Source organism: Peromyscus californicus, unplaced genomic scaffold (genome assembly GCF_007827085.1).
Source record: "Peromyscus californicus insignis strain IS unplaced genomic scaffold, ASM782708v3 Scaffold_21__1_contigs__length_65335640, whole genome shotgun sequence".
NCBI lineage: Eukaryota > Metazoa > Chordata > Mammalia > Rodentia > Cricetidae > Peromyscus > Peromyscus californicus.
Window position 1 is genome coordinate 13,714,520 of NW_026294514.1, and position 14,049 is coordinate 13,728,568.

General features: G+C 45.9%; 1 protein-coding gene across 7 annotated transcripts in view; it reads right to left on the reverse strand.

Annotated features, from left to right (window-relative positions):
* Window positions 1-14,049, reverse strand: part of Ica1l (islet cell autoantigen 1 like) — a 67,275-nt gene that overhangs the window by 9,216 nt on the left and 44,010 nt on the right. For 6 of the 7 annotated variants that reach the window (XM_052749563.1, XM_052749557.1, XM_052749561.1 and 3 more), the window contains 4 exons: window positions 13,292-13,377; window positions 10,315-10,355; window positions 4,142-4,408; window positions 2,516-2,590 (listed from right to left, as the gene is read on the reverse strand). In XM_052749563.1, the coding sequence (XP_052605523.1) occupies window positions 2,516-2,590; window positions 4,142-4,408; window positions 10,315-10,355; window positions 13,292-13,377 (469 nt within the window). The remainder of the gene's footprint in view (window positions 1-2,515; window positions 2,591-4,141; window positions 4,409-10,314; window positions 10,356-13,291; window positions 13,378-14,049) is intronic. The other variant, XM_052749562.1, reaches the window with a different exon arrangement.

Genomic DNA, 14,049 nt, shown 5'->3' on the forward strand with positions numbered 1-14,049 from the left:
CTCAAAAAACAAAACAACAAAGAAAAAAAATATTTTTTTTTTTTTGAGAGAAAGGTGGTTTCGAACTCATGGCAGTCCTCCTGCCTCACCCTCCCATTCTGGTAAAATGACATCATTCTGGTCACTCCTCATTCCCACCCCTGGGAAACTGAGCAGCAGTATTGTGGTGAATCTCATGCATCTATTTTGGTTAATATCTAAATGAATTTGTCTGTCTAGTTAGGGATGGAATTGCTTAATGATAAATATATGTATGTCCAGGTAAAGCAGAAACTGCAAAACCATTTTTCCTAATAGTATTACATTTAATTTGTGCTTCTTTAATCTGTACTCTGTAAGGCTTTCTTTCTTGCCGCATCCTTGTGAACAAGGGGATTGTCTTCTCATTTTAGCCACAGTGTTGCATTCTTAGGTTTTTTAATGTTTTGTTGGGGCTGGCTTGTTGCTGTTTTGTCTCTGTAACACAGTCTTGCTGCATAGCTTGGGGTGGCCTCTGACCAGCTGTAGCCTGTGCTGGCCTGGCTCTTCCTGCTCGCGTCTTTGAGTACTGGCATCTGGGGATTAAAGGAAGTGCTGTCTCGCCTGGCTTTCCCATCTGTGTTGCTGTTTTAATGGTGTTGGACTGAACCCACACCTGCACGTGCTAGGTAGGCACTCTACTTCTGAGCTAGCTCTGGGTCCTGAATTTCAGCTTCAATTCGCATTCAATGATTAATGAATTGGCACACTTAATAAGTTAAATTCCCCCCCCCCCCCTTTGTTTTTAAAGACAGGGTTTCTCTGTTTAACTCCTGGCTGTCCTGGAACTTACTCTGTAGACCAGGCTGAACTCAGAGACCTGCCTTCTGAATGCTAGGATTAAAGGTATGTGCCACCACTGCCCCGCATGAGTTAATTTCTAAGTTATCAGATTTTCCATTATTACTTTATGCCCAGAGCTGAGAGCTACCTTTTTCCTGCTGTTCCTTCCCCCACAAAGCAAAGCAGCCTGGCTACAGGGCCTTTCTCAGGACCTCTGCTTGGTTTTTTTGTTGTTGGTTTTGTTTGAGACTGAGACTCACTATGTGGACCAGGCTGGTCTTGAACTCACAAAGATCCACCTGCCTTCGCCTCCCGAGGGCTGGATTACAGGCGTGCACCACTGTGCCCGGCAATATCTTTGCTTTCTGTGTACTATGAGCCGTGACTACCTGCCGCATGTAATGCTTGGTCCTCAGTCATCCCACACTGGGAGGTGGTGGATCCTTTAGGAGCGGTGGGCTGAGGACCAGGGTGCAGCTCAGTAACAGGGCACCACATGGGAGGGAAGTGATGTCACTGCTGGCCACTGGGACTGCAGCCTTGGCTCCCGGGAGGTAAACAGGCCTCCTTCAGCATGTCCCTGTTGCCTGTGCAGAAGCAGTGGCCAACTGACCATGGACTAAAACTCTTCAACCCTGAGCCAGGACACAGTAAGGTGCTAACTAGCAGGTGTACAGGAGAGGAAAAAGGAGACCTCAGTCCAGGCTGAGGGTGCAGCTGACGGGTGGTCCAGCATGGAAAGGCCCTACCTAGTTCTACGCCAGCACCAGAGAGAGAGAGATGGGGGAGAAAGGAGGAAAATTACAATTCAACAACAACCACAATAATAAACATTATGTAAAAATTACTAATGATTGAGATGTGGTGGCCTTTACCTGTAATCCTAGTTCTCGGGAGGTTGAGACTGGAAAATCAAGAGTTCAAGGCCAGCCTGGCTACACAGCGAAATCGCTGTCTGCCATTTAAATGACTTCAGTTCAGAACACACAGAATACAGAGTGAGGTATGGCTTGCAGGAATTATGGTTGCCAAATATGACAACATCTGAAAAACCTAATCAAAAAATACATGGGGATACTTTAATTTTTAGTTTTTCATAATGCTGATTTATTGAAAAATTTTGAAGTATTGGTATAATAAGAACTTGGACGTCTGCCCAAAAGACCTTCCATAGGCAAACACTTGAGAAATTTGAGCACAAAATGATTAAGTATAGTGATAATTATAAACCACAGAAAAATATGAATTCAGATCTATAATAGATTATGAATGGGAAGAGAAGTCTGTTTAGAGCAGTGTGAACCAATGTGCTACCCTGTGTTAGGCAGGACACTGGCTATCCTTATGCAGCAAATGCTGTGGTACTCGCTGTAGGATGAATGACCTCTGAGGTCCGTCCTGCTACATGAAGTGCCCTGTCACCGAAACCCAAAGCCTGTCTGTCGTTCCAGGGGCACGGAGTATCTGAAGCAGTGAGATCCGTACACACCTGCAATCCCACGGATCGGAGGTTGTATCCTAGGTGCCTAGACATTCCTGTCTACAGGCATCATGCAGTCCAAGGCATCTTCTGAGCTGGGTTTGCCCAGTGATGGAGCACACGCTACCACAGATGATGCCTGGTTTTTTCCTTCACACTATGAGGCAAAGTGGTCCTTTTCTAAATTCTCCTGAATCTCACTGAGTATTAATACAGTGAAAAGAAGTGACTTACATTTTAATTTCTTTGGACTCTGTGAAGGCACTGGCAGGTTATCTGAGTGTTCTGATCCCTCTTGGGAGACCCAGCCTTTGGAGGGAGGAAAGACAGAGAAACAAGAAAGAGTCAAAAGCTGGATCCTCCTGTCTGCCAGAGGTAAGCACCTGATGAGCGCCATCTCCTTAGTCTCTGCCTTTTGATGGGGAGTGAAGAGTGTTTACAGACATTGAGAGAGGTTTGCAAACTTGTACACTTTTTTTTCCTGGTTTGTTGGATTACTGATTTTGCTTCCTTTCCTTAGTTGTTATTAAGGATTGCTGGTTTACTGTGCTAGGCGTGGTGGGCTAATCATGCCTATTCTTACTTTTAGGATAGTCAACAAATCTCTAATGATTAATCACTTCACACATGCCTTTGGTTTGCCTTTCGATAAGTATGAAGAGCAAGGATTTACTGTAAAGCACAAAACATGACTGCTGCAGGGGGTCATGGGAGTTTAAGAGATGAGATCCGGGGCTATAAGGGAGGCTGTACTACCACTACAGCTGTGGAAACAGGAAACAACCACTGGAGTCCCAGAAAATGTGGGCCCCACTTCCATGTGCCTCAGAAAGTTCAAGGATTGGATTAGAAGTCCACAGCTCAGACTCCTGTCTGAACTCACGTGAAGGCTGAACGGGGCTAAAGAGGCAATAGTGGCCGGTGCTGCCGCACCCCTTTAATCCCAGCACTCCTGAGGCGGAGGCCCGCCTGTCTACAGAGCAAGTTCCAGGAGAGCAGGGCTACCCAGAGAAATGCGGTCTCAAAAATCCGAAGAAGATGGTGCCCTGGGGATCTGGAAGTACTTAACTCGGTGGTTGACAATGGTACTTTGAAGTGAGTCTGGAGGTAAGAGAGCAGATGCAGACGGGTTTTTATCCTACAGCTCATGCTGCTGTGCTTTTATACAAATGGAAGCGGCATGCTGACCCGAGTCTGGGAAGTGACTAGAGGAGTGTGGAGGAGGAGCTGAGAGGCCCGAGACCTGTTGGACTCTCTTGCAGCAGCACAGACAACCAAGTGAGTTCCGAGTGGAGTGGAGACTGGACGGGCTCAGTTTGAGACCAGCACAGACGAGGAGCAAAATTACTCCCAAGGTGCAGCCCTGATACAGGGCCACCGTGGGGTTGCTGGTGACTCCTTCTCTAGGACAGCCCTCTGCCCCACACCCCAGCTCTCTCCAGTGTCTGCCACTCCTGCTGCCCCTTCCTCTTCCTCTCTTCCTCTCTCCATCCCTCCCTCCCCCACCTCTCTAATTCTGAACCCTGCAGGAAAAAACACACTAAATTTTGCTTGGGGTGGTGCTGGCATCCCCTGGCCCAGGAGTGGTTTAGTAGATCAGTGTTGTAAACCGGACACTGGGCCGTCAGTGTGGAACACATGGGTTTGGTGGAGGATGCGAGGAGACAGCCCTTGTTTCAGACTTGCTGACAGCTGTAGTGTGATTTAGAGTTGATATTTTTCCTGTTGATTGGTAGGACTGCAGATTTTACCTAGAGTGGTGAAGTTAAAATCTATTTCCCTTGATTCTAGCTTCAGTAACCACAGTAGTTTGGCTTAGCAGACACAAAGCCCATGTCCAAATGTCTCATCATCACTTACTGTTGAACGCTCCAGCATGAAGGCCAAGGTCAAAGAGCTGTGAGGGAAGGAACTGGGAGGGGTAGGAGAGAGGCCCGGACCCCACTGGAGGCTCCTGGGAGGTGAGGGAGGTGAGGCCAGCGCTGGGGCTCCTGCAGGCCGTCTGGCACTCCTGTGTAAATTCACCAGCACTTGAAGGCGTGGGGCTTAGGAGGCTGTTCAGAAATGAGAATTCCTTTTCAAAATCGTCTCCTTCCAGCGAGTCTCTCGGCAGAGTTCTTGCAGCTGCTGGTTGAGAACAAAAAGAGCAAGGGCTTACTTCCTTTTGAGGAAATGAGAGCAGGACATAGGAGAACTGATTCGGTTTTCCTTTATGGCTTTAACATGATTTTAGAACAACTATATTGATTAGAAGTCTTCAGTTATTTCTAACAAGACAGGATTGAGATCAAAATGGTCAAGTCAGTTGTGAATGCCCATGAACACGTAAGCTAAGAACACAGACGGACACAAGCCTGTGCAGGAGTAAGGAACACGGAGTGAGGTGATGCTCTGACGCCGACGAGTGCTGGAAACCCATGGGAACTGACTCGTGCACATAGACGCAGCATGCTCATGAAGTAGAGGCGATAAACAACGTGCTTTGATCACAGTGTAGTAAAACAATGTTCAAGCTAGAAGATAAGTTCTTTTACTGATAAGTTTTAAAACCTTCAGTGAAACAATTTTAGCGGAAAGAAAAAACTTCCAGAAACACTATGGTAATATTTCATAATCCATGTGATAAATACCAAGAATGAAGGAGAGGTTGTGGTGACCTTCACAGGGCCTTCACTCCAGTATAATTAGTAAAAGTCCCGGGACTATTCAGGATATGAAATAACCCCAAAAAACATGTACTTAAAAGCTCCAGAATTCAGGAAGAACTGGAGAACCTGTGGTATTTATACTGGGAACAGCCCTCACCCACCATAACCATTCTAGCCTGGAATACCCAGTCTCACTTGAGGGGCTCCCCCGACCCCCACCACCATTTCACAATCTGTCCTTTTACCTGAGGCTAAATTCCATAACTACAGTCAAGAGCCGAGGCTCCCATCACCCCCAGACCTCTTCGGATAGACACTGAGTGGTGGATCGGAGGACAGGATTAAGGAGACGTGAGAGGAGCAGGAACTGCTCACCGGAGTTCGGTTGAAGGCCCTCGCCAGCAAGCAGCAGAGGTCGGCACAAGGAACTTTCCCGTAAGTTCTTTCTCCATCTCAGCTGACGCCCAGAAAGCCTGTGTGACCCTATCGGCTGCAGGTTTTGCCTTACAATGTCTAATTCTGTCAGGGCATCTGCGTAGGCTCCATATACTCTCACTTGTCAGAGTTTCTTTTCTTTCCTTTGTCTTTTTTTTTTTTTTTAAAAATCCCAAGTGCTGGGATTAAAGACATATGCCACCACCACCTAGCTGAGAAAGGTTTCTTAACTTTTTGACATGTAACTTCATCGAGCTAATGCTAACGCAGTTAATTGCAACTCTCCCTTGAGAAGCCCATGCTTGGGTCTTGTTTTTTCCCTGAGCATCTCACTATTGCATGCATGCTTAAAATCTTTGTAAAATATGACTTTTCATAAACTACAACTCAGAAATCACCTGCCTCTGCCTCCCAGGGATGGGGTTAAAGGCATGTGCCACCCTCACCTGGCCAGAATTTTTAACTGAGTGTATTTTTTTATCAGTGTTTCTATGTGCGTGTACGGTCGCATGTGTGTGAAGATCTTAGGTCACTTTCAAGGAGTAGGTTCTGTTATGGCTAAAGAAGCACCATTTTATGCTAGACCTCCATCTTGGTACCCACCAACCCTTTGTCACTGACTCCAGTGCCCAGTAACCCTGACTCAATGACCCCACACAAAAATGTACAGCTGTGATTATCTACTCGTTAGGATATGGCTGCTTTTCTTGCATCTGTAACTTGCTTACATAGATACCCCAAAGACTTGTTTTGAGTTGCCTTAATTGCTTAACTTGGCAGCCAGAAGAGTTTTTATTTGCTTGCATAGATATGGAAGGTCTTCCTGTGATTTTCCCCTTTAAAAATCCTTTCCCATACTGCTTGATGGCAATCTCAAATTCGGCTCAGAGATTGTCATCCTGCTAGCAGCTAATGAATAGATCTTTTAATTATAATTGGATTCCGTCTGTGGTCTTTTCCCAGGGGTTCCCTTCCTCCACCTTGTGGTTCCTGGGCAGTGAACTCCGGGCATCATGTTTGGCGGCAGGTGCCATCACCGGCTGAGCCATTCCGATTCCCCGCATGGGTGCTGAAGATCCAAACTCAGGTCCTCCTCCTTGTGTAATTATATTGACTGAGCCATCTGCCCAACCCCTGTCTCAGTTTTTAATTATTATTTTATGTGTATGAGTGTTTTGCCTACATGTATGTACATGTACCAGTGAGCATGCTTGGTGTCCATGGAGGTCAAAAGAATTGTCAGATCCCCTGGAACTGGAGTTATAGATGGTTGTGAGCCACCAAGTGGGTGTTGGGAATCGAACCTGGGTCCTCTGGAAGAGCAGCCAATGCTCTTAACCACTGAACCATCTCTTCATCTCCACTATTAATATTTAAAGATTTACTTATTTGTGTATATGAGTGCTTTTGTCTGCATGTACATCTGTATACTAGAAGGGGGCATTAGAATTCATGAAACTACAGTTACAGATGTTGTGAGCTGCTATATGGGTCCTGGGAATTGAACTCAGGACCTCTTAACCTCTGAGCTGTCTCTCCTAATATTTTTAATAAGACTCCAATTCTGCTTCATACTAGCTAGCTCTGGAATTCTTTTCTGAAGCCATAAACCTTGGGTTTCCCTGAGTTGGGGGTCCCTAAAACATTTAGGGGTGTCTCTTCATGGAGCTGGAGGTGACGATAGAGCTGAGCTCCTGTCCCTCACCACTGACATGGTCCTTGGCCCTGCAGAGGAAATGGTGGTTTCAGGCCAAGAGCACCTAAGGTCTAGCTACCCCTCCTCACAAGCACTCAGCTTCAAAAGCCACTCAGAAGCACACCACTACTGCCCATGCTCCAGCTCAACCATCCAACAAAGAAGAGAGGATTCCTAACCTTCCCAAAGAAACTCCATGCTCAAACAACTGCAGAGAATTCAAGCCGAAGAATATTCTCAGAGATAGTGGAGCTATGCTAAGAGACCCAGGAAAAAGATAATCTTGCTGGACATATAGGCTAAACCATGGCCAGCTACTTTGCCTGGAAGAACCAGGAGGGAAGCTGGCTGGGGTCAGAACAACTGACTTTGGGGACTCTATATATATAGAGTCCAAGTTTGACTGCTTGGTGTGTGCAAATTTGTACTGTAACATTCCTGAAGTCAGTAGAGCGGACTAGCCAAGTGTGGTCAGGGGAAGATTTCAAAACGGACAAAGTTGCTGCCACAGGCATCTGACCCTGAGCTGAGGAGAGGGGAAGATGATGAACAGACCCCATTAAAATCATACCTCATCTTACTAAAAAACAAGCAAATAATAAGTGGGAGACTAACACCCCGAGTTACTAAAACACGCTTACAAAATCCAGTTTTCAGCAAATGCTCATGGGGCATGTACTAGCAAGAAGGCAAAAAACTAGAAGTTCTGTGCGACACTGACTAAAGGTCACATTTAATACTCAAACTTCCAGTCACTTAGCTATTCAGCGAACTAAAGGAATCCGTGATAAGATACGTAAGAGAAGGAGAGGAGCAGCAAGCTGGTGGCTAAGCCCCAGAGACCGAGCAGATGGGATGGGGAATGGGCTCTTCCACAGATGCCAGCTTGGAGCTTGGCTTGCACTCACTATCTTTCCAAGGGCGAGCCAGGACTCAACGGCAGTGCCTGGTTGTAGAATGGTAACAACAGGCCGGGCGGTGGTGGCGCACGCCTTTAATCCCAGCACTCGGGAGGCAGAGCCAGGCGGATCTCTGTGAGTTCGAGGCCAGCCTGGACTACCAAGTGAGTTCCTGGAAAGGCGCAAAGCTACACAGAGAAACCCTGTCTCGAAAAAACAAAAACAAAAACAAAAACAAAAAAAAAAAAAGAATGGTAACAACAGTAAGAATAGATTGAAGACGACAGGAAGCATTTCTTGCTTCAACCCTCCCCAACTCCAAGAAGCTCACAGGAAGAGGGGGGTGCAGATAACCTGCCCTTTAGGAGAAGGGTCTAAATTAAGTGCAAGCCTTAGCTTGAAATCTGGTACTAGGTTCACTAGGTGAAACCCAGTGACAGACAGATGGTCCCATGGTCCCTGCCACTAGCACCACCAACTGATGCTCTAGCCCCGTGGTTCTCAACCTTCCTCAGGTTGCGACCCTTTAATACAGTTCTTCATGTTGTGGTAACCCCCAAACATAAAATATTTTGTTGCTACTTCCTAACTGTAATTTTGCTACTGTTATGAATCATAATGTAAATACCCATGCTTTCCAATGGTCTTAGGCAACCCCTGTGAAAGTGTGATTCAAGTCCCAAAGGGGTTGCATTCCACAGATTGAGAACCATTGTTCTAGCCTTTAGCCAGACTGCCAAGTAACTATCCATCAGCCCTCCCCATCCAGACGTAAACACTGTGGCTCAGAGCAGGGAAGTAATCCCAGGACTTCACCTTAGAGCTCACTATAGGGCCCCCTGGGTGAAACCCAGCAGTAGGAAGACCTGAGGACTCTATCCTTAGGTCAGCTCTCAAGAGAGAGCCATCCGATCTGCAGTGGCATCAGGTGAAGACCCCACTCCGGTGGGCTGCATCTCTGTGAGCACTACACCCGTGCTTGGTGAACAGGCTCAAACTTGCACTGGTCTCTGTGGCAGAACCTAGCTTAGTATCATTTGGGCCAAGTGACTACTACCAACGTTCCCAAATTTGGTAGGCATGAGGCAAGACTGTTTGAAATGTGATTGCTGGCTGATAATCACCCAACATTGGGGCAGTCCTAATGATCCCTGTCCCTAGGCCAGTGCTGAGGACAAGCCTCAGGGCCTGCCCTAGTGTCAGGGAGACCCTGGGCTCATGTTGATTAGACTTACAGTCTGTCTGGCATTAACAAGCTATTCACAGTAGTTTTGGACCGTGAGTTCACCAGCAGCAGCAGAGAGTCCATTTTGGTCCTAACCCTGTCCTTCCCACTGCTGGTCTTAGGCTGTCGGACCCAACTATGACCTGGTATTTCAATGTTGGTCACTACAGGACTACCTACCCCATTTTTCACCAAATGACAGCCATCATAATACAGAAGGCATCTGTCCATAAGGAAAGTAGATGTCAACTTACTGCATAAGAGCCTGGGGCTGGCGCCTCCGATGATACGCACAGTAAGGGGGAATACTGTGGTGCCTGATTACAGGCCAGTGACAATGGATGGCATCCTGGAGTGGGAGCTACATCGCGTTGAGAGCTGCCATGTGGGTGCTGGAAACCAAACCCAGGTCCTCTGCAAGAGCAGTCAGTGCTCTTCAGCCGCTGAGCCCGCTCTCCAGCTTCTGTTTTTGGAAGCTAGTGTGTTCACATTTCAGTCTCTGTGACCAGTGTTCAGTTGTTACTATTACAGTATTGCATCGTATAAACACAAGATTTTATTGGTAAGTCTTAAGGTAATCCGCAAAGCAGAAGACTGTAGTTGACACACCAGAAATAGAAAGGACTCAAGGCACACTGAAGGAAAATCAGCCACAGGAAAACTGTAAGATGAGGAGAAACTAGGAAGCCCGTATTAAAGTGGCAGCAGCAGCAAGGGACGTCATGCCGGTGCACACCTTTAATGCCAGCACTCGGGCAGAGATCGGCCTGGTCTACACAGCGAGTCCCAGGCCAGTCAGGGTCACACAGAGAAACCCTGTCTCCAAAGGGGATGGGGAGGATTGGGACGTGTAGCAAGATCACACCTAGCAATGATTTAAAAATGTAAATGGATCCAATTCTTCCATTAAGTCTGGGACTGGTAACTGAATGTACTTTTTAATAAAAGTCCCAATTATACGTGGCTTAAAGCAATCGGTTGGCTTGAGAAGTGGACAGGATAGAGTTACAAAGTGACAACATTTCAAATGCAGTTTAAACCAGTCTTTTAAAACCATCTTTTAAAAGAGTGTGACAGACTATTCTCCATTAAAACGTGGCCATTTCAGTTTGGTGCATCTACCGTCTTACCTGGTTCTCTCTCAAATCTCTCATCCTCTTCTGACGCTACTCTAAAGTAAAAACAGATTTTGGTTAAAATACATTTGAGGTTCATAGCCCCCAGTTTCATATAATTAAAATTTTAATTCAAGAGGTACATAATACACTTGTCTGGTAGATCAAGTCTGTAACAAAGTGTGTCTTATTTCTGTAGATCTGCACAGGCTGTAAAAACCCTTATTTTTTTTTCTTTTTTTTTTTTTTTTTGTCTCCTCTCCACTCCCCCAACCCCTTGGTTTTTCCAGACAGGGTTTCACTGTGTAGCCCTGGCTGTCCTGGAACTCACCTGGTAGACCAGACTGGCCTCGAACTCAGAGATGCACCTGCCTGTGCTGGGATTAAAAGTGTGCGCCACCACCGCCCTGCTCCCTGCTCGCTCTTTCCACCCCGTCTCAGTAAATAGTAATTCAGAGTCTATATCTGGATCATAGGCACTGGGCTGATACAAGGTTGAATATTCCTAATTTGGAAATCTGAACTCTGGAATGTCCACAGCCTTTTTTTTTTTTTTGGTTTTTCGAGACAGGGTTTCTCTGTGTAGCTTTGCGCCTTTCCTGGAACTCACTTGGTAGCCCAGGCTGGCCTCGAACTCACAGAGATCCACCTGGCTCTGCCTCCCGAGTGCTGGGATTAAAGGCGTGCGCCACCACCGCCCGGCGGTCCACAGCCTTTTGAACAGCAAGATGATAGGCTAAATAGAAAACTTGTTTATCATGAGGCTTGTTTTCTGGACACACTATTTAAAGGAGACTGACGCCCTCTCAGGTCACAAGCACAAGACACATAGAACACACACCAGTTCCTTTCCTCTGCACCCATGTCTTCCTTTCAGTATGATCTTCTAAAAGAGGGGAGGACATGGGTAGAATTATGTAGAAATTTCTGGAGTCTTTGCTCTCACTGAAGAAACCACTGTTACTTGCTCTTTTTTTACTGTGTTTTAGAGTATTGCCCACAGACTTCGGAGCTTATTTTTTGAATTAAAATTATCCTAATCAATTAAAAGAAGATTCAAGAAAGCATAAATGAATTTCAGTTTAGACCTGGATCCCATCCCTAAGATATGTATATGCAAATATACCAAAATTCCTTTTTAAAAGTCTGAAAACTGGCATGCTTGTACAAATACTTTGGGTAAGGGCCCTCACCCTGTGCATCTCAGAGCCTCTGGCTACAGGCTGTGGTGTTTCATTTTTATGCACTAGGGGCTGGGGTGGCCTTTACTTAACTTGTAGGAACTAAACCAAGAGGAGACAAATACCCCACACAAAATGTGACATTCTACTTTGTATAATAAAGTGATATTTGCCAAAGAGAATAAGACAAGCTAGCCTCTGACATCCCTAGTCAATGGTCATTTCCAGTATGTATCTAATATGCTATGCTGAGTTAGTACACCCATGTCACATGAACGGGCATAGAAACCGAAGAGAGATTGAGCTGCTATTCCTGGGCATGGCTTCACAGTTGCCAGTATTGAAGGCTGTTAATATGTCTTTAAAGACACGCAAAGACCAATACAGTGTCAATTTAAAAAAAAATACTAAAAATACCTAGCCAGGCAGTGGTGGTGCATGTCTTTAATCCCAGCATTCAGGAATCAGAGGCAGGCGGATCTCGGTGAGTTCAAGGACAACATAATCTACAGAGTGAGTTCCAGGACAGCCAGGACTGGAACAGAAAAACCTTGTCACAAAAAACAAAAAACCTTTCAGAGTAAGTAATTTAGGATTTGCAATGAAGTTTCTGATGATAGTATATGTATATGATATTTTTAGAACGACTTGGATGAAAGTGTTTGTAAATCTGCTCGGTAACTCAAAAGAATAGCTTTTATACTATTGAAGATACATGACATTTTCAATAAAGCTTCCCTGTGACAATGAAAAACTATTTAGTCATGACTTCTTGTTTTTTGTTTTTTTGGGTTTTTTGAGACAGGCTCTCACTATGTAGCTCTGTTTGACCTGGATCTCGCTCTATAAACCATGCTGGTCTCCAACTCACAGAGACCTGCCTGTCTCTGCTTCCTGATTGCATTCATGATTTTAAATGTCAGCATAGAACAACGGTAAATCTTGTTTATACATTTTATACATGCAAACATTTAGTTTGGATTTCCCATAGAGAAATACTATTGTTGGGATCACCATCCACTCAGCAGTACCTGTCACTCCCGACAGAGTTTGGTGCTGTCAGGAGTGCCGCTGCAGCTAAGCCTGGGCAGAGCACAGGGAAGTGGGCAGGAGCAAGGCCCTTAGCTCCTAGTCTTGGCTGTGTTATTTGGAGATCGATTTCTAACAGCTACTGGTCCTGGACCTGCCTGCGCCCCTGCTGTCCCTTCCAGGCTTCCCGGCTGTGGAACAATCTTTTTCTACACCGTGAATTCGTATGACTCATTGACTAATAAAAAGATGGTTGGCTGATGAGGTGGGCAGGAAGAGATTGAGCTCTTCAGCCAGACTAGGAGAATGCTGGGAAGAGGAAGGGCAGGGTCAGAGGAGTGGCCAGGAAACTCAGATAGCGAGACGTGCTGGGGGACATGTAAAGCCATGAGCCACATGGCAATACACAGATGAATAGAAATGGGTTAATTTAAGTTGTAAGAGCTAGTTAGTAATAAGCCTGAGCTATGGCCGAGCAGTTGTAATTAACATAAGTCAGAGTGGTTATTGGGATCTGGCAGGTGGGAAAGGAATATTCGCCTACACTTCCCTACAGTACTCAGTTCTTAACACAATGCACATTCTTCCTCATGACGGAAGCCTGGAGTTGTCACCACAGTTGACTGGTACTGTTATCTCCTGTGCCTACCATGTTGACTGCAGGAGAATACAGCAACTGCTTGTGTTGTTTGGAAAAGTGACATAGAGTCAGCACTCTGTGAGCCAGAGAGGAGATGCATGCAGGGACTCCCCAGCAGCAGAGGCAGCTTTCCCCTACTTACTTATTGCGGTCGGCAGTGAGAGGGCTGCCGTCTGCTGCTTCTTCACTGTAGTCTGCAGTGAGATTGCCTGGCGTGTCCTGTAGTCGCTAAGGATATGACATTTAATGTTCAGGAGATTGAAAAAATCTATTTCTTTTTACAAAGAGAGAGTGAAAACTTTAGACAATATAAAATAGAAGTAGTTCTGAATAGAGAGTGAGAGCTGTGGGAATGTGGGTGGGTGTGATTTACACTGAGCCTCTTGCACGCAGTTCTTCATCCTGGCTGCCTGTGGAAAGGTTAGCCTTGGGGAAAGGTCAGCAACTTGTGATAGGTCCAAAGAAAACACACTGCCCTGTCAGCCTGTACTGTAATCCTCAATACATAACTAAAGATGTTCTTCAATTCTGAGGAGAAATTAGGCATATAATTTTGACATTATTCACTGAAGCATTTATATGTTGGTTGGTTGGTTGGTTGGTTTTTTGAGACAGGGTTTCTCCATGTAGTTTTGGTGCCTGTCCTGGATCTCGCTCTGTAGACCAGGTTGGCCTCGAACTCACAGAGATCCACCTGGCTCTGCCTCCCGAGTGCTAGGATTAAATGTGTGCCACCGCCACCTGACTTAAGAGCTCAGCTCTTAATCCTGAGCCACTGCCTCCAGCTATGTGTCTCTTCTGCATCCTCTCTTCTTCCCTCTTCTATCATACTAGTACCTCAGCCTGCAAGGTTCCTGTGTATTTCAGTCCTACTGCTGGCTTTGGAACCTAGAGAGTACG